This window comes from Notamacropus eugenii, chromosome 5 (assembly GCF_028372415.1).
Source record: "Notamacropus eugenii isolate mMacEug1 chromosome 5, mMacEug1.pri_v2, whole genome shotgun sequence".
NCBI lineage: Eukaryota > Metazoa > Chordata > Mammalia > Diprotodontia > Macropodidae > Notamacropus > Notamacropus eugenii.
In genome coordinates, this window is record NC_092876.1 from 205,306,865 (window position 1) to 205,330,633 (window position 23,769).

At 35.8% G+C, this 23,769-nt stretch overlaps 1 protein-coding gene across 6 annotated transcripts in view; it reads left to right on the plus strand.

Moving 5' to 3' along the window:
* The window catches only part of NBEA (neurobeachin), a 783,989-nt gene that overhangs the window by 746,213 nt on the left and 14,007 nt on the right, over positions 1–23,769 (plus strand). For 3 of the 6 annotated variants that reach the window (XM_072611896.1, XM_072611898.1, XM_072611901.1), the window contains 5 exons: positions 13,318–13,380; positions 13,703–13,792; positions 15,809–16,001; positions 18,425–18,496; positions 21,645–21,800. In XM_072611896.1, the coding sequence (XP_072467997.1) occupies positions 13,318–13,380; positions 13,703–13,792; positions 15,809–16,001; positions 18,425–18,496; positions 21,645–21,800 (574 nt within the window). The remainder of the gene's footprint in view (positions 1–13,317; positions 13,381–13,702; positions 13,793–15,808; positions 16,002–18,424; positions 18,497–21,644; positions 21,801–23,769) is intronic. The other 3 variants (XM_072611897.1, XM_072611899.1, XM_072611900.1) reach the window with 3 other exon arrangements.

Consider the following 23,769-nt stretch of genomic DNA (forward strand, 5'->3'; position numbering starts at 1 on the left):
AACTTTTAAGATACTTGTCTGAATTTGCTACTTTCCTTTTAAAAGAATAAATTATTTTTTCCCTCATTTTGATTGCTCATAGTACCTTTTTAAATTAGCCTAAATTTCTATTTTAAAGTTACCACAATCAATATAATGTTTTAGCAAATAATCTACCTTATTTCCAGTAGATCTTATAATTCTATGATTTTCAACTGTAGTTACCTTAAAGAAGACAACAGTTTGGGGGTTAGGTCTAAAATGATCATATTTCTAATGTGTGTGTATTGTACCTGTGTAATTGGTCTCTTTTGTTAAAACATACACGCAGTTTTGAGCTTTGAAATAAATAGTAAAACTTGAAGAGCAGCCTAAGGTTATTGATTCATTCTTCCTTGACAGGTGGAATCATGGTAACAGCACTAACCACAGCAGTTACAGCATTAAAATGTCAAGAAATTAGAGGTCAGAAGAGCAGATCATTTCCTTTCCTGTGTCAGATTAAAGACTGACACTTTGACAGCACAGGATCTCTGGCCGAGAAAATTATGGCCGCTTAACTCATCTTGTACTTGTAAAGCAGTAATTGATAATGAACTCTATCATGACAGCTTTCTCCTGGGGAGAAACATGACAGGACAGTCCTGGTACAGAGCCAGTATGTCTTGCCTCAGCATGTAAACACCAAATATCGTGGATATTTGATGATACTTCAGGTTGTCTTAGCTCTTGGTTTACATCATAATCTAGACACTTTTTTCATGGATGAGCTCAACTGGTTTAAGTAGAGTTTAGAATGCTAATGCTTAAAAAATCATTGAGAAAATTACATTCAATTTTATCCATCTTACTCATTACACCCCATTCTTTGTTTCACATGTTAAGATGTACCCTGTCCACCTAATTAGTGCAAGGCTGGAACAAGAACCAAGGCTTCCTTACCCCGAGGCTAGTATTTTTTTTTCCTATTACACTTTCTATAAAAAATTAGAATAGAGTACTTTTACATATTTGAGTTTTAATCCTTTAAGGAACTGGGATGAAATCAGCATGAGAAATCCATGGAAATTGCCCCTCCTCTGCCTTTTGAGAGATGATGTAGTTTAAAAAGTAAATATCCTACAGCTAATATGATAAACTTTGCTAAAGATAGACAGATTGGTCCTTCTATGAGAGATTGTCAGTTTGTTGTCAGACTATACCAAATAATTATATTATAGTGAATATAATATAATAATTATTTGATAAGTCATAAGACACTTTGGGATTTTCTTTCAATGCTTCATCATTTTTTGCATTGCTTCTCCCTGAATGACAGAGCATAAAAGTGTTGATTATAGAGATTGCAAGAAGGTATGTAAGCTAGCTTTTACTATACTTGCATTTTAATAGTGGGGAAAAATTATTTTTAAATGATTGATTGCATTGGTGATCATAGAAATAACTGTACCAGGATTCGTATTATCTCACAGACCAGATAATGTTTGTGTCTAAAAGCATAACTAAAATGCTCTTTAAATGACTATGAAAGTATCTTTATTTTCAAGACAACCAAAAATATTAATCCATTAAAAATAACCACACTGGTTGTTCAGTCATGTAGCTAAAGCATTCATTTGATTGACTTTTTAAAAAAAATTTTTTTCAAGCTCTTTTGTACCACTCTATAAAATTAGCTTAACTAAGTCATTTTTATTGCATATTTGCACATTTTGTCAAAACTCCCATTATGCCTAGGTTGGAGGTTCCTTCTGAACAGGCATTTTATCAGAACACTTAAGCAAACCTACAGTCTACATGGCCATAAGGAAATATTATTAAAAGGACTACTGTTTGACAATGAGTTCTTGTTCCTAAAAGTTAGCAGTATAGCTTTGCTAGCAGTCCTAAAGAATATGGTTCATGAAAAATTTCTGATTGAGGACTGTTTTTAAACTCAGAAATCAGTATTGATCATATTTGAGTTACATAAAGTCAATGAAATGTAGTCTTTTATTCTACTTTTCTGTTACTGATTTTCTGGGTTTTACTTTTCTAGATTATATTTTCTTCTTTTATCTCTTTCTTTGATCTGACAAGAATAACAAAGCATCCCTTTGGATCTGTTATAGTGAAAATATGCCCACAGGACACAGAATAGATCACATCAGTTTTCACTTTATTTTCTTACTGAAATATTCCTTGCTACTACAGAAAACTGACATGATATGGCTGTCAAGAACCAGCAAGACAGATAAGTCTTTTGGATAGGATCTGGAATCCTGGCCTTTCCTGGTAGTTGAACCCATAAAATTTATGAAGAAAAAATTAATACATTTGATTATTTGCTAATAATTTTTATGGTGACTTCTGATGGTAGCCTCTATAAGCATTTGTTTGTTCTTGGTGTGAATGATTTACCCTAGCTGTCTTACATTTTTTTCTTGCTTGGTGGTAGTGGGGGGTTTTTTTGCCCCTTTTCTGATTTCTTTGATCTGACAAGGGATTTCAAAACCACCCTTCTAGATCTGCTTGAGTAAATCATACCTAAAAAACTGCCTGTTTACAAATTGAGTGGGGCCTAATTGTCTCCATATATGGGATGGGAGATATACTTCTTGGGAAGTAATTTCATGAGGAGATTATATCTACAGACAAAGTAGTTGATAAAGAGTTCCAGAAATCTTGAGTTTGTTTCTGTAATAATTGGGAATTTTCCTGAAATAAAAGCCCTAACAAATTGAAAAGCAAAAATCATATGAAAATGAAAAAAATCAGAAAGATCAAGTTCTGGGATCAAATTGAGATTCTCTTTAATTTCATAAAAATTGCTTTTTGAAAAAAGAATGTAACCCTTGAAGTTGGACTGGAAAAGACCTTAGACATCTTGCAATTCTATGTATTTCTTATTAGTTGCAGTAAAACTTGTGAGATCAAGATGTCATCCTTCAATTTAAGAACAAAATTAGTACCAAGTAAATAATGACATCAAATTTATTTTGATTAGTGAATAAAATCTATAGTTGATTTAGTTTAGTTATCTTTTCTCTAGTAATTAGGACAGTTCTTGGCTAATTCAAAACCATCAGTTGTCTGCCTTTCAGTAGAACAGCATAAATAATGCAGATATTCCAAGAATAATGTATGTCATTTATATGAGATGTGCTTTTCTTCATCCTCATGCTGTTTTTATTGTGTGGTGTTGAGAAGTGCTAATTATTGATTTTCAGAAATTAACAGCAAACACTTTAACATGCATTTAAAGTCATATTTTACTCTAGGGAAGAGGGGGTGAAAATTATGGCCTGCTGATTGTAACAGAAATAGCTGGAAGGGATTTCCTTTTCTTCTATTAACATAGATTTCAGTTATATTACACAGTTGTTACCTCAGCATAAATTAACAATTATTCAAAACACATTGTGTTGCCTTAGTTTGTTGAAGCAGATATTACTCAGTCTAAGTACCTAACCATTTCAGTTAGAGATGTTCAAAGCTTGTTTTTTAAAGGTTTTAAACATATTGATAATGTGCCTACTTAAAGCCATTTGAAGTCTGTACAGTATATCTAAATTATGGTTTTCCATTTATGTCAAGAATAGAGAAGAACATTTTAAAGCATGTCCTGCTGCCTATAACCAAGCCTAATTATTTCCTTAAAATGGAAATTCAATTAAATATAAGTACATAATTTTGGTTTAGAATAATTATACCACCTGCCTAAGAAGTGATTCTTTGTCTCTAAACCATAACACATATGTTTACGTAAGTTAAGCTCAGCTATTTTTATGGGGATTTCTTACCTTTTAGTGAATTGATCTTCCATATTAACTCCTTTTTTTTTTTTCAATTTGTATATAAGAAAGGTTACATTTTCTCCTTTGTTGTACATAATTCATATATATAATAGGCTCAGCTATACAAACCCTGAGGCATTAAGAATAGGGCCCACTTGAACTTGAATTTGTACACCAGCAAGAATTTGTCAAAGAAGACTGTTTTTTATATGTGCATTTATGACAATAAGCTGCACAAGGGCAGGGACAGTACGTTATTCAAACCTTGTATCTCTCCAGCACCTAAAACAGTGCTGGATACCTAGCTGGTACTTTAAAAAAAAACGAGGTATTATGTAAAAAATGAACAGAGCTATTCTACCCATGTGCTCCTCACCCTTCCTGGCCTAATGGGTAAATTCAGAGCTTCTGTTTTCAGGTCTCAGTGTGAGTCACCACATTTATATTTCAGATCTTTTCTTGAACACAAATATGAACGGATAAGAGACATAATGCACTTCTCTCACTGGCTCTGATATATTCTGTTTTATCACCCAAACAAGGCTAGAAATTCTATAGTGCCAGACCTGAAGTCAGAAAAATTCATCTTCCAGAGTTCAAATCTGACCTCAGACACTTACTAGCTGTATGACACTTGGACAGATCACTTAACCCTGTTTGCCTCAGTTTCCTCATCTGTAAATGGAAGAAAATGGCAAATCACTTCACTATTTTTACCAAGAAAACATCCAAATGGGGTCATGAAGACTTGGACGCTACTGAAAAAGTACTGAACAACACATTCAACCTTCAGAAACAGACAGCAACTTACCAACAGTCTTCACATATAACAGTGAATTGGTGTATCTTCCTCCTTCCACCCTTACCCCCAGTCATATTTTTCTGATTAAACAACTCTAATTGATGTATACCACTGAGTACAGTCACTGACATAAAAATGCATTTTATCTTCTTGGCATTTCTTTTTAAGTGCTATAAAAAAGTGGAGGGAGGGGAGAGGAAATTATTCTTGAAGAGTGAATGCAATACATAGTGCTTCCACTTCCAAAGAGAAGAGTCATTTTGCCCAAAAAGTCGATTGTATTAAGTCATTATAATGTAACAATGAGGAGATAAAAATCTTCTGGGCATAAAAAAAAAAACCTCCTCAACTTTTATTAGAGCTATAGTAATAAACTAGTAAAGAACTGCGACAGCACTGGAATGATACAGACCCAAAACAAAACCAAATGATATGATTTCATTGATAAGAGCACTCAGAGGCTTAGGTGACATGACCGAATCACACAGGCAGTATTTGTCTGTCCGATGCAGAACTTGAATCAATATCTTCCTAAGTTCAAGGCCAGACCCCTATTCCCACATCATGCTTCCTCTCCAGGTTTTTCTAATTCCTATAGTCAATCATACAGCATCCTAAAAAATGAGGCAAAATAATAGTTTATTTTTAAAAATTATCTGCATTTTGCCTAGATCTTCAGCTTCTCTTTTCTAATACATAGACTTAGCTTCCCTGTGTTTTATTATAAAGAAAAAGAAAAGATTCTCATCCTGCTGTCTTGCTATTTCTTCTATAGAGTCTCTAGATATAGTAGAATATAAGATCACATTTTAATTTTTTATATAGTTTAATGTTTACAAAGTGAGAAATAATAAAATATGGATATCATTTGCCTGATTCACTTTGCTTTTATTTTTCTACCATTAAAAAATAATGCCATATATGATTCTTGCCTTATTATAACAATAAACCAGAAGCCAAAGTGTTATCACTTAAAAATACTTTCTACCATGAAGTACTCTTCCTATTATTATTTCAAACTTCTCAAAATCTAGCAGTGTTTTGCTTCTGTGTTTTTCTTTCTGTTGAGTATTGTCTTAAAGGTATAGCAAACTACAGTGTAAACTGTATGTCCTTTTTTTGCCTGGAGAGGTTGAAGGGATTGAATTACCTATTTCAATCCATATAAGAAAGGAAAAATACTGTTTTCTGTTGCCAAGCATTATAATAAAGACACTCAGATGTTTTTTGTTTTGTCTTACAGAGTTTTATTTACCAACATATTACTCAAAAACTTAATTGAAAGTGAAATATTTTCTTTGCATGCCAGTAGGAAACCAATGATTTCTTCCTTTACTAGTTTTTTTGTTGATTAATTATTTTCATGTTTTCTCAATACAATATATTGTACCGCATTGAGAGAAATAACCTGTTCCACTTTTTAAACCATATGTGCAGTTTTTCTCAGCCAGATTTATTTTTTATTAATTTTGTTTATTAGTAATCTGCCTTTTCTCCCAACACTCTCCCCACCAAATGAAAAAGAAAAACAAAATCATATTATAAACATATGTAGTCAAAGTATTTCCTCATTGACCATGTCCAAAAACAAGTACATCTCATTCTTCACTAAGCCATTCATCTCTCTACGAAGAGGTAAGTAGCATGTTGAAACCAAATTCAAATACTCTTGTGACTCAAGTATAAGAAAGAAGGAATTAAACTAGCCACTTGGTGGTCAGAATTATTATATTAAGCTTTGGATTTTACCCAGCCTTCTCTTGCTGAGTATTCTCTGCTTGGTAACTTATCTGAAAAGTAAGGTTTTGGAGAAGCTCATGGGGAAGTAGGAGATGAGCATCTAGTTGTAAAGGTGTCATGGGAGATTATCTCTGGGTTCAGTTCCAAAAGAAGGCTAAAGAGTCATTTGGGAGTTTGGCAGAAGACAGCTTTCCTGTCCTCCCTGCATGAAAAGGACATGTTAATAGTGCCCCACCAGACACAAAGGGGAGAAATAAACACAGTGTTAGGTATCATATGGCTGCTTTTTAAAAGATGCTCTAGAATAAGACCTAATTTTTCTCTATATTTTTTTCTTCAGAAGCAAGACCTATCTAGGTGTAGGGTCAAGCTGGGACGTTTGGTTTTTTATATATGAAGAAAGAACTGAAGGGTGGAATTTCATTGATATGGGGAATATATGAATGAGCAAACTCCTTGGCACCTTCTCTGCAACTTATAGTCTTAGAGCATTCAGAGGCTTAAATAACATGGCAAGAGTCACACAGGCAGTATATACATACATACATACATACATACATATATATGTAGAGAGAGAGAAGATGAACAACTGCTAGAGAAAATTCAATATCCTTATGTCGATGATCAAATGTTAGATTGTAGAGAATCAAGTATAAATGCTAAAGAAATTTTAAAAGGTAAAATTGTTGTTTGGTATAATTATTCTGGAACAGCTTAGTGTGGAGGAGATAATTCTTAAACTGAGCCTTGAAAGAACGGTACTGATAAAACTGGTAACGAGGGGAACAAGCAGAGGGAACAATATGGGCAAGCATACAGGTAGTATGAGCTTGGTTCATATGGTGAATGGGAGTGAAAATGACCTGACTAATGTAGAAGAGGTAAATTAGAGGGCTAAAGAAAAGTCCTAATAGGTAATTATGTCAGGAAATAGGAAAAAAGAATGCTATAATGCTGTTTGGCAACTCTGTATTTTGATCATGAGGAAGGTATGTGTAGGTGGAGGGAATTAGAGGCCTTAGTGAACAGGGAAAAGAGGAGAGAGGAAGACACAAGAAATAGAAGAGCTTTGCATGAATTATTCAATTTGAATCTCACAAAAACACAGTAAGGCAGATACTACTACTATTATTGTTGCTTTGTTAAACACATGAGGAAATCAAGGCCAAAGATGAAGGCCTTTATGAACCATGGTCTGAGCTCTTTGTTGTTGTTTGGTTGTTTTCAGTGGTATCCAGTTCTTTGTGACTTTTTTTGGGATTTTCTTGTTAAGGATACTGGAGCGGTTTGCCATTTCCTTCTCCAGCTCATTTTACAAATGAAGAAACTGAGGCAAACAGGGTTAAGTGATTTGCCCAGGGTCACACAGCTAATGAGTGTCTGAATCTAGATTTGAACTCAGGTCTTCCTGATTCCAGGCCTGGTGCTCTATTCACTACCTAGCTGCCCTGATGGAACTCTTAGGTAACTGTAATTGTGAGAACTCAGGTTAACTGACTCCCAAGTCCAGCACTCTTACTGTGCTATCTCGGGGAAGAATATCACTAAAATCATGCATTCATAAAATATCTTATTTAGAAGGGACCCTAAACCCCATTTAGTCCAACCTGTACCTGAATAAGAGTCCCCTCTACAATACTGAAGAGAGTGGTCATCCAGCTGCACTTAAAAACCACTCTTAAGGATAATGCCTTTGCCTCTTACTAGTTCATTTCACATTTAAACAGCTCTCTTACCAGAAAGTTTGCCCATATGTCAATCCTGAGTCTTTCTGTTTTACAGCTCCCATCCTTGCCTCCTAATTCTGCTCTTTGGGGTCATGCAGAACAAGTCTCATCATTCTTTTACCCTTTTCAGATACTTCAAGTTAATTATTATGGTCCTTCTAAGCCTTGTTTTCCAGCTAATAAGGTACAAGTCAGATTTATTGTTGGGTAGTAATACAATCAAACTTTATATTTTAGGAAAATCACTATAGCAGCTTTATCAGTCATCTAGCATCTGTGAAGTACCTTGTCAGTGCCAGGCCCTCTGCTAAGCACTGGGGATTCCAAAGGAGGCAAAAGACAGCCCCTGCCCTTAGGGAACTTAAAGTCTAATGGAGGGGACAGTGGAGGTAGTTGTTCAGTAGAGGCCAACTCTTTGTGACCCTACCCTATTTGGGATTTTCTTGGCAGAAATACTGAAGTAATTTGTCATTTACTTCTCCAGCTCATTTTACAGATGAAAAACTGAGGCAAATAGTTGAGTGAGTTGTCCAGGGTCACCCAACTAATAAGTATCTGAGGTCTGATTTGAACTCAGGAAGATTCCCAACTTCAGGCTGAGCCACCTCAGTGCCCCTTCAGGAGACAAGTTTTAAGCTATTTTTGGCATGTTAACTTTGTCATTTGTCAGTGGGAAATCTGTATGTTCTATAAGCAATTTAAGATAATAGACTAGAAAGGGGAAAGGTTAATGTTGAAGAACACATACCTGAGACCAGAAAGAACAAAGTTTATATAGATGAAGCCATACTCACGTTCACTTTAGAACTCAGCAGGCCTGTGATTTTATCAGTGTAGGTCCCCTGTTCTAACATAGATTGTAATTCTTCTGTGACTTACTAAGAGGTCTTCATGAGTTATGATAAAAAAAAATAGCTCGTTACTCTTTGGTCAATCTGGAGATGAATCTTTCTCAGCCCACCTAAGCTAGTCCTTGAACAATAGATATATGGTCTTTCAAGCTCAACTCTGAAGTCTTTCCAGGTTGGTAAGACCGCTCAGCACGTATGATCCCGTGAGCTAGACTTTTGTGAAGCCAGTAACACCTTTTAAGGATAATGCAAATTTTTCCCACTTGTTTTATCAGTTAGTTGCTTTTGATAGCAAATGCCTTATTACTTTTTCAGTCTCTTGACAATATTCTAATATTTTTTGTCTCATAGAGTCGTTGATTTTTATTTTCTACCTTCTAAGTTTAGCTAGTATCATTCTGGCCCACTGACCCAGAGTCATGCCACTCCTCCACCCACTCACTCACCTACCCAGAAGTCCTCCTGAGGTGTTGGAATATTTTCTTTCTCTACAATTCAAGCCCCTGTTCCTAATGTGTTCCACTTACTCTTGGAAGTCAGTGACTGACTAGCACCTGAGTTCCATTTAGCCAGTTAACATCAATTAGCTTTCACAGAGAGATATTTACTTCATAGATCTCCCTTGGTCTCTAGGGAGATACAGAACTGAGGCCCATATTCACTGGGCCACATGTCAGTCTTGGAGGGAGAGGACTCTCCCTTTGCAGAAGGGGTCAACCAAGAGCAGAAGTTCAAACAGTAGAGAGAAACCAAGGCCAACAAAAGCCTTTTGAAGGTGGTCCCCCAGTTCTAGCTATGCAACTGCAGTGAATCAAAGAGGCTGTTGTTCACCATCTGGTTATTACAACTACAAAATGTCTACGCATACTCCAAAGTCTCCAAAGCCCTTCCATTCCACATAATCATACCTCTCCTGAAGCAGGCTGCCTGACCTCTTCCACAGCCAACCATGCTGATGTATACTGCACAAAACCATCAGGACTGGACTGAGGGACCAGTCCCCTATTATATAAGATGCTCATTCTTCCAGTTTTTTCCTCAAGAGTTCTAATTTCATTTTTGTTGTACTTTTTTTCCAGTTATAATTGGCCAAATCATCCTTTTCTCTGGGGCTTTCCTTATATCTGTTGTAAAGTTATTCTTTTGGAGGGTTATTAAACACAGACTCTAGCAAAATATAAACATAGACTTTAGCAAATATCTGAGAAGGCAACAGAATGATCAGTGATCAAGAAGACTAAAGAGAGTTCTGGTCTGTAAGAGCAGCATTAGGGACAGATTCAGCACCCACAAATCACTATTTGGGCTTCTCTTAATCCATAGTATTTCTTGTTTTCTTCTGTTTACTTGCTTCTTGAGCCTTAGTTTCTAGATCAGGAGTTTATGCTAAGGCCAACCTCCATCCCCTCCCATGCTGTTGAATAACATCTTGTCTCCTCAGTAGTTTGATGGGGTGGCTGAGATTAGACCCTGCCCTCTGCCCATAATCCCTAGTTTCTATATCTGCATTTTATGATTTTATGATCCACCAGAGGTGCTGGGCATTTATCTGGTTTTTTTTTCCTTGCTTCTATCTCCTGATGTCATTCTAATATTTTTTCTTGCTGTGGTTCTGAGTGCTCCCAGGTATGCATAGCTCAGTCCTTTTTCCTTACATAGTGATTTGTGGAGACTCCCTTTAGTCTTCCTGATCACTGATCTTACTGTTGCTTTTTCAGATGTTTGCTAGAGTCTATGTTAGAGAGTTGGGCTGTATCCTTTTATATTGACAGTTTAATTGAATAGACATAAGTATTTATTGAATTGTTGAATGAATGAATGAAGTCATTTCCATCCATCTTAAGTTGTTAAATATATACATTTTTCTAGAGTAGTAAAATTGTTACTTGAGAAAACATGAAGTTATCACTCTTCTATACATGTATCTTTCATGTAACAATTGCATTTTAATACTGGAATCTTTTGGATTAATGTAACAAAGACATTCTAAAATTTTAACCAGTGATTTTGAATACATTTTCAAACAATTTAAAATGTATGTTTTTTCTTTTTCTTTTCTGACTACAGAACTAATCTTGTGTGGGTCTTAATTTAATACAGTGAACAACTTATTCATTCAACATATATATTCTGTGTCAGGTATTACACAAACACTGGAGATGCAAAGATAGGAACAAAAGAGTTCATGCCCTCAAGGAGAGTTGATATCCAGCGTCTTTATAACCCTTGGACAAATCACTTAACCTCTGCTTGCCTTAGTTTCTTCAGCCACAGAATGGAGATAATAATAGCACCCATCTCCCAGGATTCTTGTGAGGATCAAAGGAGATAATATTTTTAAAGTGATACCACAGTGCCTGGCACTTAAACGTTATAAATTCTAGCTGTTACTATTATTATAGTGATAATAACGATGATGCTTCAGAGAAAAATATCATTGAAAGTTTTAAAGTATTACATGCCTAATGCTTTCAAATGTTCATTTTATCCTGTGCCTTTAACATAATTAAGTTGCTTGAAAGTACATATAGTGAAGGACTACCTGAGGGTTTTTGGTAAATGTTATCTGATAACAACGATGAAATCACTTATTGTCAAAGGAAATCCCAACAGTAGTCATGCTGATGTTACTGTCTCCTGTTTTACGTCATTCTGTCCATATACACTTTGGGGTCTTGTGGGTGTAGAGGAAATAAAGTATACCTGATTCACACCGTATTTCTACTCTGCCCTTGTGGGAAGATCCTAGACGTGAACGACACCTCCCCTATGAGTAATTATGCCAGGGGCACAAGGGTGAACATTATAATGAGCCAAAGAAGACGATCAAAGGAACCTGACCTTACTAGAAGCCAGGTAGCCCCCACACTGCACCTGGTCACTGCATAAATGGATCCGTGGCATCGTGCAGTCATGACTACAGAGAGGGTGAAGCCCTTATAGCCATGAGCACAGGAGGAGCTGCTAAGAGCTAGATGGAGAAGAAATAAGATGCAGCTCCTGTCCTCAAGTTCATGCTTCCAGAGCAAATGCTAGTATCATTTTAATTCTTCCTTTTCATGAACAAATTAAAGCCCGGTCGAGTTAGAAAAATGGGAAATATGCCTGGTGTTGCATATTCTTAATGACTATAAACATAGGCTTCAATGAGTATTTATTATTAGAGAGCATTTTGCTACTACCAATACATTAAACTAGGTAATGAACATTTGCTTTTATAGGACATTCCTAACTATAAAATTACTATTTCCTTTTTCCAAATAATCTTTAAATGTTTGTAATGCAAATAAACAGATATACTCTCTTCCTCCAACCCCTTTCATTATCATAAATCTCTCACTAGGGTGCATAGTCAAATGATATTTATGTAAGTAGAATTTAGTTGAGTTAGACTTTGCTTATGAGTGGACATCATGCAAACAAATGTGTACATTAAAATTGGACAGCATTTAGAGATATAATAATTCACTTCAGTGCCTACACAAGGAAAAGAACTGAAGTTCCATTTATGCACCCATTAAAATATGGTGGCTAATGATGCATTCATGTTTAATATTGCTAATAAATTTAGCAATTCACATTTTTATTGATAAACATTTTCTTGAAATGTAGTCCAGGCAGACAAACTGTTAAATTTTAGCACTTTATAAATGAGAATTGCAGAAACTGATACAATTAGTTAGTAGCAACACTATATTATGAGAAATTTCTACCAACTTACCTGACTTTTTAAAGCCCTAACCAGTGGTTTTCGTATTTCACTTTTATGAGCAAGCAAATTGCACACAATTTTCAGGAGAAAATAAGTGTGGCAACACAATAATGATTATAGTAAATACTAAGTTTCTGCTTGTTGACTTAAATTACATACTTAAATTTCAAGAAGAAAATATTTCTCTGTGAGTCTAGCTAATACCCTGAAGTATTTAGCTCTTCACATTTTAAAATATAGAAGAAATATTATTTAATAATCCTCTAGAAAATCGTCTCCCTCACACAGGAAGAGCAGAATATATTTTGAAGCCTAGAATCCACATTTTTATTTGAAGTTACAGTCTAAACGTATTTTTTTCACTGGAAGTAATAAAATATTGTTACTGTTTCTATATATATAAGACTTTTAAGAAATAGCCAGTCACTCAGTGTATTTTACTTATTTCCCTTATTCCTCTCCCCTTTTGGGGAGTTCATTCTGAGATTTGATTAAAAATTATAATGATAGATGGGAAGTAGCATTTTCAAAAATAGTAATCAGAATTCGAATAAACATACAACAATAAGCTAAAATATCATGATATCTTTAAAAAAAAATGATGGTTTCTCAAGTCGATCATTGATATCCTGCTTTGGTAGTCTCAGACATGGTTGATAAGAAATGTGATTCTTTTGGATTCTATTTTATGTTATTTATCGGCTTTACTTTTCCATTTCTTCCTATTAAGATTCCAGAGGCTTATTTTATTAGAGATCCTCATACTTTTCTTCTTACAAAGGATTTTATCAAGGTATATGTGTTGCAGTTGGTGTTAAGAAATCTCCCCTGTCCTTAGCTGCATGTCATCACAGGTTAACGTTCTCACATGTACCCTTAGCTACTGGAAATAAGAATGGTTAGCTGGGTAACTGTAGCATGCTTGAAAAGAGAAGCAAAGCTTGTCGACAAAATACTAACACTTGGATAAGTCTGTGCCCTGGGAGAAGGGCACCACGTGAATCTTCTAGACTTTTTTCATGGCTGACTTGGGATATGCTTGCATTGTCAGATAGTGTGTTGACCTACCTCTTTGATGCATATTGATTATGACAATCATTCTTCTTTCCCTGCAGGCCATGGAGACACAGATACAGAACTTTGGACAGACGCCATCTCAGTTGCTTATTGAGCCACATCCACCTCGGAGCTCTGCCATGCACCTGGTGAGACATCAGCCTGCAGGAAACTTTTTATTTCCTTTTTACCTGAGTACCTTTTATAGGTCATATGAAATACTTGTTTAAGCAACACTTTTAAAAAGGCTTTTTACTTCATTCATTTACCTGTATTTCTAGTTACATCCTGGTTCTCCCGAGAGAGAGAGAGAAGTTGAATTTATATATACTTTATTGGATTGACCTTTTTTGCATTCACGGAAGTAATTTACCTTCAACTTATCTTCCATTTTCTCTCTTACTCTCTTATATATACCCACACTTATACTCACTGCATGTCAAGAAAAGAAATAAGCATGAAAAAGTGACTTGTGATCATGTGTACATGATGAAAGTGAAAAATTAAGAGTTAAAATATATGAACTTCTTTCCATTATTCACAGAAAACAGTAGAGGCATTCTTCTGATTTTAGCCTTAAGTAATAAAATTTATTCACAAAAGCAAATATTGATCTTTTTCGTAAATAGTTTTGAGATTTTTATTATTATTATTATTTATTATTATTATATTCATATTATTATATTTAACAATTTTCAGTGGCTTATGTTAGCAGTGAACTAATACAACTGTGTTTACACAGTATCAAAATATCTGGCCATTTGTAGTCATCAAAGCAAGGAGAGCCTTATTCAAAAAAAAGGAACTTCAGACTATAGTCCATAACACACCATAAGATATAGGCTCTCCTCTATTCAATTATTTATTTGGTGATTAAGGCCATACATGTACCAGTGATGCATATTTAATCATACTCTTAATAACAGAATCAAGTATCTTGGGGTTTTTTTCCTTCTGTTTCAATTTTCATCTTACTTTGCAATGGAAACACAGGGGGCACCAGGTCAGATAGACAGAATTATTATGACTGTATGATAAACCATTCGTTGGATGAATTTTTCCTTTGCTGACACAGACTTGATAAAAGTTTTTAGTTAAATATTTTGCTGAAATTTTCCCTCAGATGAATCAGGTTTCACTCCTAACAGGCTCCTTCCAGATACACACCAGTTAATTCCTTCTCATAAAGTATTTGAATATTATGTAGAAATGACTGAAGGACCTCAGAATACAGAGCATAAAATATTTTCAGTGAATTGTTCAGGGAATCATCACCAACACTTCATTTTTTGAAGAAGTTTGGCAAAGGATTTTTATTCCCAGGTTACTCTTCTCAGATTTAAAAAATGCTTATCCTGGATAAATGCCCAGTTACAATCATTGATTTCCTGGGGGATGTTATTAGAACCCAAATTGGGGTGGAATTGTTTAAGTAGGCTAGAACATTTAAACTTTCTGAGCTCATGTAATGCAAAATTATTAGCTAACCCAAGTGATTGCAAAGCACTGTACAATGAGAGTTTTGTAGGCACCAAATAGTGGTTATTTTGAATGTTTTATTTTCCATATTCTTTACACATAACAGTCACTCAACATTACTTATTCCTTGGTTGATCGGTATGTTTTAAAATATAAAATGTTCATCTTAACATATTTTACTTATAGTTTATAACTATAAATATCAGCGTAGAAATTTTTCATGTGACATCAAAACAATCATTCTAAAGCTTTTAAAAACCAGGTAGTGAATGTTTGTTTGTTTATTTTATAGGGGGATGGAGTCTCTGCTATACTAACAATTTATTAACTCATATTTTTCATCAGGACAACTGATTTTTAGCTAAATCACTGAATTTACTAGTTGATTAGACATCAGAAAGGAGAAAGCTATAGCCTAGCTTTTCATTTGTTTGACTGCCACATTTGAATTTGTACTGATTATTTTATTTTGTTCCCCATGATATTAACTCTGTAGACCCTTATGATTCCTTCTGAATATGGATCTGCAGGCTTTGTCCTTATGTCAAAGCTCTCCTCTTTTTGCCATATGCTGCTACTTCCGATTGTTCCATTTTGCCTGTTTAACCTTATTTTTCCTGGACCTCCTCACTAACTGTGTTATCCTTTCTGTTTCCTTCTGCTTTCCTCTCCTTTCTATTCAACAGTGTTTCCTTCCACAGAGTCCACTCATGTTTAAAGATCAGATGCAACAGGATGTTATTATGGTGCTGAAATTCCCGTCAAATTCTCCAGTCACACACGTGGCAGCCAACACTCTTCCACACCTTACCATTCCTGCAGTAGTAACTGTGACTTGCAGCAGACTTTTTGCAGTGAATAGATGGCACAATACAGTAGGTAGGTAATCAAAAGTATAAATGATTCCTTAAATATTTCTTAAGTAGCGATAATTGTTAAGATAAAAATGTGCTTCAAGTAAATTACCCAAAAGACTAGGTTATCTGAAATCTGTCAAAGGTGTTAGGTACACATCAGCGCAGATAAAATTAAGTAGACAGTTGAAGCAATTTTTAAAATAATTCAGATCCCTACAAGCATTTTGGCCTTAGTTTAAGAAACATTGAGTTTACATGAATGTGTTTTTATACCTGAATCCTCTAGATAATTGTCTCAGTTTTCGTCTTCCTTTTGGTATTTGTAGATGTAGACTAAGTTGTTTGGTGACTTTGCAGTTTTCTTTGTGAAGTCATCTTGTTTTTAAATTCCAGCTACTGCATGAAGTATGATACATTGGGTCTTTTAAATAGCCAAGGCAGAACTGGTCAAACATTATGATTAGCTAAATTCACGAATGTTTATTAAAACAATCCCTACTAGTTCCAGCCAGGGATAAATTAGATCGGCTACATTAAACTGGTTTAATTGAATTTTTCTAATATACATAGCTTGCAGTTTAGAACCAGACAACCACCTTTTTCAGCTTCTCATGAAAATTCCTTAAAATGTTTGTTTGGTTGCTCTTACTATCATCACAATGAATACTCCTTTCATCTATTTTGAAATATGTAGCAAGAATATCACAAAAACATTTGACTGTTTTTGACCATATGTTCCTCACATAAGTGCACAGGAAACTATAAAGAAGCTGAAAAGTAATCCTTTCAGATTAGGATTTCAGTTAAGCCAAGACTTGATCTGCTTCAGGATGTGCACCCTTTCCCATGAGAGGCCAAGAAGAGTGTTTTCACCTGGTCTCGCCTGGGATTGAGTCAATGAACAGTCAGTCAACAAGAATTTATTAAGTACTTATCATTTGCCAGGCACTGTGCAAAGCACCTAGGATACCAAGAAAGGCAAAAACACAGTCCCTGCCCTCAAGGGGCACACATTTTATTATGGGAGAAAGATTCAAATAACAAGGACATGAATATCCATCCACCCCATTTAGGAAGAGAGACAGAAACGAAACTAGAGATAATCAACATAAGGACCTTGGCAAACCTCGGGGCCTTATTTGTCAGCTGTTGCTACTGCGATTGTTGCTTATCATTTCATCATGTCCAGTTCTTATCGTTTTGGTATGGTTATTAAATTCTCTCTTGATATGTCAGTGACTCGGTTGTGCTTTGGAATTAATCATTTTAAATTTTCTGTTCATTAGTTTGTTAGTCTACAAAATGAAGAGACTTGACAATCTCAAAGAGGATGATAAAAACTTTAAAATACTAATGGGCATTGGAAGCATGAGAGAAATGGCAAAAGATGAAAGATGCTTTAGAATGCCTCACCACAGGAGGGTAGGAACTCTTGGGCAGCCCAGTCCAGGAAGTGCTAGTAGCCCCTGGTCATGGAGATCTGGCTTCATTCTTAAAAGGCACGCTATGTGGCATTAAATTCAGGTTCAATGTATATACTCCTCCCAGAATCTGATGGACAGAATCTGTCTTACTCAGTTAATAAATGGGAGAAGAGTTTAAATCACCATCCCTATTCACTATTGTTATAATCAGCATAAGAAGCTTAATCTGAGCCATTGCTGCCATCCAGGAGAATTCAGAATGGAACTAGGAAGACCTTGGCTATGTGACTAGCCAAATTACTTCATCTTTCAGTGCTCTGAACATCTCTCTAAGACTGTAAGTTGCAGAAAAGATACCAGCCTGCATTGGTAGAGGGAATTTCCTCATTCAGGAGTTACCAGTATCAATGAAATCACAGGTCCATTTACTATTCCTACACTCTAATTGATATGCTTCTGAATTCTCACTGTCAAGTTTTTGGAATTTGAGCAACTCCCTACCCAAAAAATGGAATTTTTTAGTTTGTGGAGAATGAGAAAGGGATTGAGGCTATCAGCACATCCAAAGTGAAGGAGAATTTAAGTCAAACCCCTGGCTGATTGAGACCGAAAATACTTTCAGCTAAATTATACCAGTGGCTGAGCCAAAATTATAAATATCTTTTCTAAAGCATGGAATCATGTATTTTCACTACATATATATGAAAATTACAATTATTTTCTCAGCATTTGTGTTAGAAAACATTTTTTAAAGTATCTTTAATGATAAAGACTATCTATAAAAAAAGCAATGTAGTACACTACTCAAATGATGTAGCATACATAAAGCACTTTGGAAAGCACCACATAAATGTTATTACTCTTATCTGTAGAGGTAGTAAAATAATTTTGTCCAAAGAGGATGCGTGTGTATGTATGTGTATTATATACATGTAGTACGTGATCTGAAAAGACTACTAATGGGTAAAAATCATTTTTACATAATAGTTTATAGTAATTTTATTCATTCTTTTATCTTTAGGCCTCAGGGGAGCCCCAGGATATTCCTTGGATCAAGCCCATCATCTTCCCATTGAAATGGATCCTTTAATCGGTATGTAAAAGATGGTATGGTAAATGTTTAAAAATATTTCCAAGGACATTAAATCTCCATATTTTTGTTTGGTCATATTTTACAAAGAGCTAAATACTAATTTATTATGATAAAATTAAAATTGCAACTCATATATCTGTACAAATGGATAAGGCATTAAAACCCATCTGGGCCTCAGTCTTCTCATCTATAAAATGGAACAGTGGGATGAAATGACTATTAAAGTCCCTTGTAGCTCTAAATCTGTGCTCTACGATCCTTCACTCTAAAATTTAGAAAGAACTTGGGTGACTAGAAGGTGCCCTATACTAGACTGTGCCCTAATAGAAAGAGAGGTTAGGAAGAAGGAAAGGTTTGGTGGAGACATTTGGAGATAACAAGCTCCTTTCTTAACATTTTGAGATTGAGCTGTCTACGAGATATCCAGGAGAGGCTATCCAGCATGAGCTGGTAATATATAACTTGAATTCAAGAGAGAAATTGGAAGTGATCAGATTAGAGATCAGACTTGAACTCTTGGGAGCTTTTGAAATCTCTAGAAAAGAACGTGGAGAAAGAGGAGAAGGCCCAGGACAGAGCCCTAGCAAACATCCATGCTAAGGAAGAAGGAGAGATAGATGATGATCAGTAAGGAAGACTAGGGAGTGATCAAAGAAATAGCAAAAGACATGAAAGCCAGGAGAGAAAAAAGTGTCCAGTAGTGTGTAGTCAGTAAAATAAAAAGCTGGTAAGAGATCAAGAGAGATAAGGTCCAGAAAAGACTGAAATAGCCACTGAAATCATTTGTAATTTCGAAGAGAGCAGTTTTGTTAGAGAGGTAGGGTGTAAAGCTATATTTCAGGGAGCTGAGAAGTGATTGAGAGGTGACGAATTGGAAGGAGTTAATCTAAAGGACTGTTTAGAACTTTGACTGAACAGGAGAGATATGGAATGATAGCTTATCTTGAAAATGCTCAGTGGGGCTAAAACAAAGATTTTAAAATGAAGATAACCTGTCCCTAACTTCAGTATATTCAGTTATTCCCAGTATAAACTGATTTGAGTTATGGGGAAGAGAGTTGTGGCAGGGAGGTTGTTTCTTTTTGGCATTTTTTCCCTATTAGGAACTCTGTCTCCAAAAAAGTTCCCTCTAAATCAGCATGCCTTGCAGCTTATTGTCTTAGGTGCCCAAAGCACTGCCTAGGATCACAACTGTCATGTCTCATTTCTAGGAAGAATATGAGCCTAGGTCATCCTGACTACTCTCTGCTGTTCCATATCTCCTGTCCTATAAATTGAATAGAGGACTTTAATAGTGATAAAAAAAACAAGCTTTCAATTGATCTCATCATGTAAGCATTTTAAAGGCTATTTGGAAACAAAACCCTGAAAATTATGTGAACTATATACATTCTGGTGTTTGTGTAGTACGCTTGGCAAGTGTGAGAAAGTTACGTTAGTGGCCCACCATTAATAAGGCATCTACTTTGAATTGTTTCTGTAGTAGTTATGATGAATTTGCATTAACATTCTCTCACTGGACCCAACTGTCATGTATTTACAAGATAATCAGTCAATACTCAGGTCAGTAGGTGGTCATGGGACCAATCAGACCTAGCTGATCCACATAAAGACTTAAGTGACTCACAAAGTATGGTTGTTCTTTTTAACACTGCACAGAAAATAACTATTTGCATCAATATGTATATTGCCAGAGGCCAGGAGGTTGAAAGAAAAAGTGCACAGGAGGCAGAAAGCCTAAATGACAGGCCCATCTTTGCCACATGTTAGCTGTGTGACCCGAGTCATCTAATGTCAGTGAGCCCCCATTTCTGCACAACCTGTAGAAGTAACACTAATATAATTTGCCCTGACCTGCTTCAGTGATTATTGGTATTGAAAATCAAATGAGATGCTTTATGTAAATTATGAAGCTTACCTAAATGCAAACTATTATTATTGTTTGATTATTAGATCTACTTCGGTCTTTAAGGCTAAAATTGAGATAACGTGTAAGCATTTCAGCAGTTACTTGACACCTTTTGACAAAACAGTGCTAAAATGCTTTTTAGAAAGCATTACTGTTAGGACCAAGGATATTTTAAGATATTCTGACATAGTTTGGGATCCAGAAGTCATTGCCATTGTAATTGTCAAACAATCACAGTAGAATGTGTGATAGAAAATTAAAATTTCCATTAAATACCAATCATTCAAGAATTCATCATTTTCTACTGTTGCCTATCCTTGGGTTTTTTCCACTCGTCACCATTTTAATAACTGTTTTAAAGTTAGAGTACCTGAAAAAAAGGCATTTAGATTAAATGGGTGGTAAGGTAGAATGGTGGTGTTAAACACGTGCGTACAGAAGGCTCTATTTTCTGTTTAAGGATTCAGCACAGTTACATACCCTGAAAGAGAGGAGAAGTACAGGGGACAGACAAGCAAAGAGACAGGCACTGGGAGATCGCACTTTCTCTGGGCTCCTGGCTTTAGTCAGATTTAATCCCAATGCAGGACACTGATACTCTGTTCTTCCTCCCCATTCCTTTTTATTTTTTCCTTTTCTCAGTCAAGCCCATTCTGGAAAGATCTTCCATTGGTTGACAATCAAGGGTTTTAAAACTGATGACCTAAAGCTCCCGATGGGACTGTGCTCAGAAAACAGATTTTTTTATACAAATCTCTATTTCATGTAAACATCAAATTCAGTCAGAAAAATAACATTCTGAGATATTTAAATATACTTTAATCATAAGATATGACCAGATATAGTATTTACTGATTAACAATTATCTCTTAATGGTTTTGTTTTATTTTTTACTGGATACTTTTGACTTTAGAAGATGTATTCAACTTTTCATTGTGTTTTAAACAGGTTTTCCTTATTTCTTATATTTTTAAGAGTACTTAAATTACTGATGTATGTTAAGTAGTTTTATAATAATTGCTACCACTAGGAAAACAGTTTATTTTCCTTAAAGAGAAACCTCAAGATCACTGCAGTCTTACATTTCTGATAGTATCAGTACTTTTAAATGTTCATGTTTAAAAGTACACAAGAAATTCACAGTTCAATAAAATTTAAACGTAGGCATTTTCTTCCATAATTTCATAGTGGAATTATAAGAGTAATGTATTTATTAACTTTATTTGCATTTATTTACAGCAAATAACTCTGGTGTGAACAAACGGCAGATCACAGACCTTGTAGATCAGAGTATACAAATCAATGCGCATTGTTTTGTTGTCACAGCAGATAATCGCTACATTCTTATTTGTGGATTCTGGGATAAGAGTTTTAGAGTTTATTCTACAGAAACAGGTAAAGTCCTTCACAGTCTGACTCCAGGCTACCTTTCAATCAATCAATAAGCATTTATTGAACACCTATTATGTGTCACAGCCTGTGTTAAGCTCTGGGGACACAAAAGGAGGTTTAAAAAAACACAGCTCCTGTCCTCAAGGAGCTTACAATCTAATTGGAGAGACAACTTGCAAGCAACATATACAAAGCAAGCCATGTAAAAATAGGAGATAATTTAACAGAGATTGGTGGAGACATCTAGAAAAAGAAGGGATTTTCATTAGAACTTTAAAGAAAGCCAGGGAGGTCTGTGGTCTGAGTAGAGGAGGGAGAGCATTCCAGGCATGGGAAACAGCCAGAAAAAGAAAAACATGCCTGGAGCTGAGAAATTAAGTGTCTTGTTTGTGGACCAGCCACGAGGCCATTGTCAACTGGATTGAAGAGCATGTGGCTGGGAGCCAGATTCAAGAAGACCAGAAATATAGGGAGGACCTAGGTTATGAAGCTTTGAATGGTGAACAGGGCATTTTGTCTTTGCTCCTTGAGGCAATGGGGAGCAAAGGGAGTTTATTGAGTAGGGAGTTGACATGATTGAACCTGTGCTTTAGGAAAATCAATTTAGTGGCTGAATGGAGGAAGGACTGAAGTGAAGAGGGACTTGAGGCAGGCAGACCCCCCAGCAGGCTATTGTGGTGATCCAAGTGTGAGGTGATGAGGGCTCACACCACAGGGTGGGAGCAACATCAGAAGAGAGAAGGGGGCATATTCAAGAGATGCTGCAAAGGTGAAATCAACAGGCCTTGGCAACAGTTTGGATATGAGGGGTGGGAAATAGCGAGGAATCCACTATGATGACTTCTAGGCTGTGAGCCTGAGGGGCTGAAGGATGATGTAGCCTTCTACAGCAATGGGAAAGGGAGGAGGGTTTTGAGGAAAAATAATGTGTTCAGTTTTTGACATGGTGAGTTTAGGGTGTCTTGTGTACATCCAGCTGGAGATATCCAAAAGGCAGTTGGAGATGCAAGATTAGAGGTCAGGAGAGAGGCTGGTACAGGAAAGCTAGGTCTGAGAATCATCAGCATGGAGATAGTAATTAAATCCATGGAAATTGATGAATTCATCAAATGAAATAGAATAGAGAAAGAGAAGAGGACCCAGGACAGCACCCCTAGGAACACCTATAGTTACTGGACCTGATGTGGAGAAGGATCCAGCAAAGGAGACAGAGAAGAAGTGATCAGATAAGTAGGAGGAGAACCAGTGAGAACTTGGAGAGAAGAGAGAATGACCTGTAGTCTCCACACTGCAGAGGTCAAGGAGAATGAGGACTGAGAAAAGGTCAATGCATTTGGCAATTGAGAGATCATTGTTAACTTTCCAGGCTTAGTGCACATTGCTTTCTCTCACACTCTAACTTCAGCCAAATTGACCAATTTGCTGTTTACCATCCATGACATGCCACACAAATGAACAGTTATAAGGAGTTAAACAGGATAAATTACTTACATTTTAATATGAGTTATGAGATACAAATGTGATGTAATACTATTGTTTTGTAAGAAATGATGAAGGGGGTGGTTTCAGAGAAATCTAGCAAGTTTTATGAACTGATACAAAGGGAAGTGAACAGAACTAGGAGAATCATTTATACGACGACAGTATGGTAAATGCAACTTGGAAAGAATGAGAAACTCTGACCAATACTACCCCCTTCCTGATAGAGAAGTAAAGGACTCAGAGTACAGGATGAAACCTTCTTTTTGGGGGACAGGGATATTACCCAATGAAGAAATTAGCTTTGCTTGATCATACATGTTTATAACAAAGGTTTTGTTTTCTTTTTGGTTTTGGGGACAGACTTTTTTCCTAATTAGAGAAAATATATAATTTATTAAAATTGAATGACTAATTATGTCATCTCCCCGACTATGAACCCTACTCTGAGTTCTGATTAAGAAGTTGAAAATCCACTGTAGTGAGTCCTAGT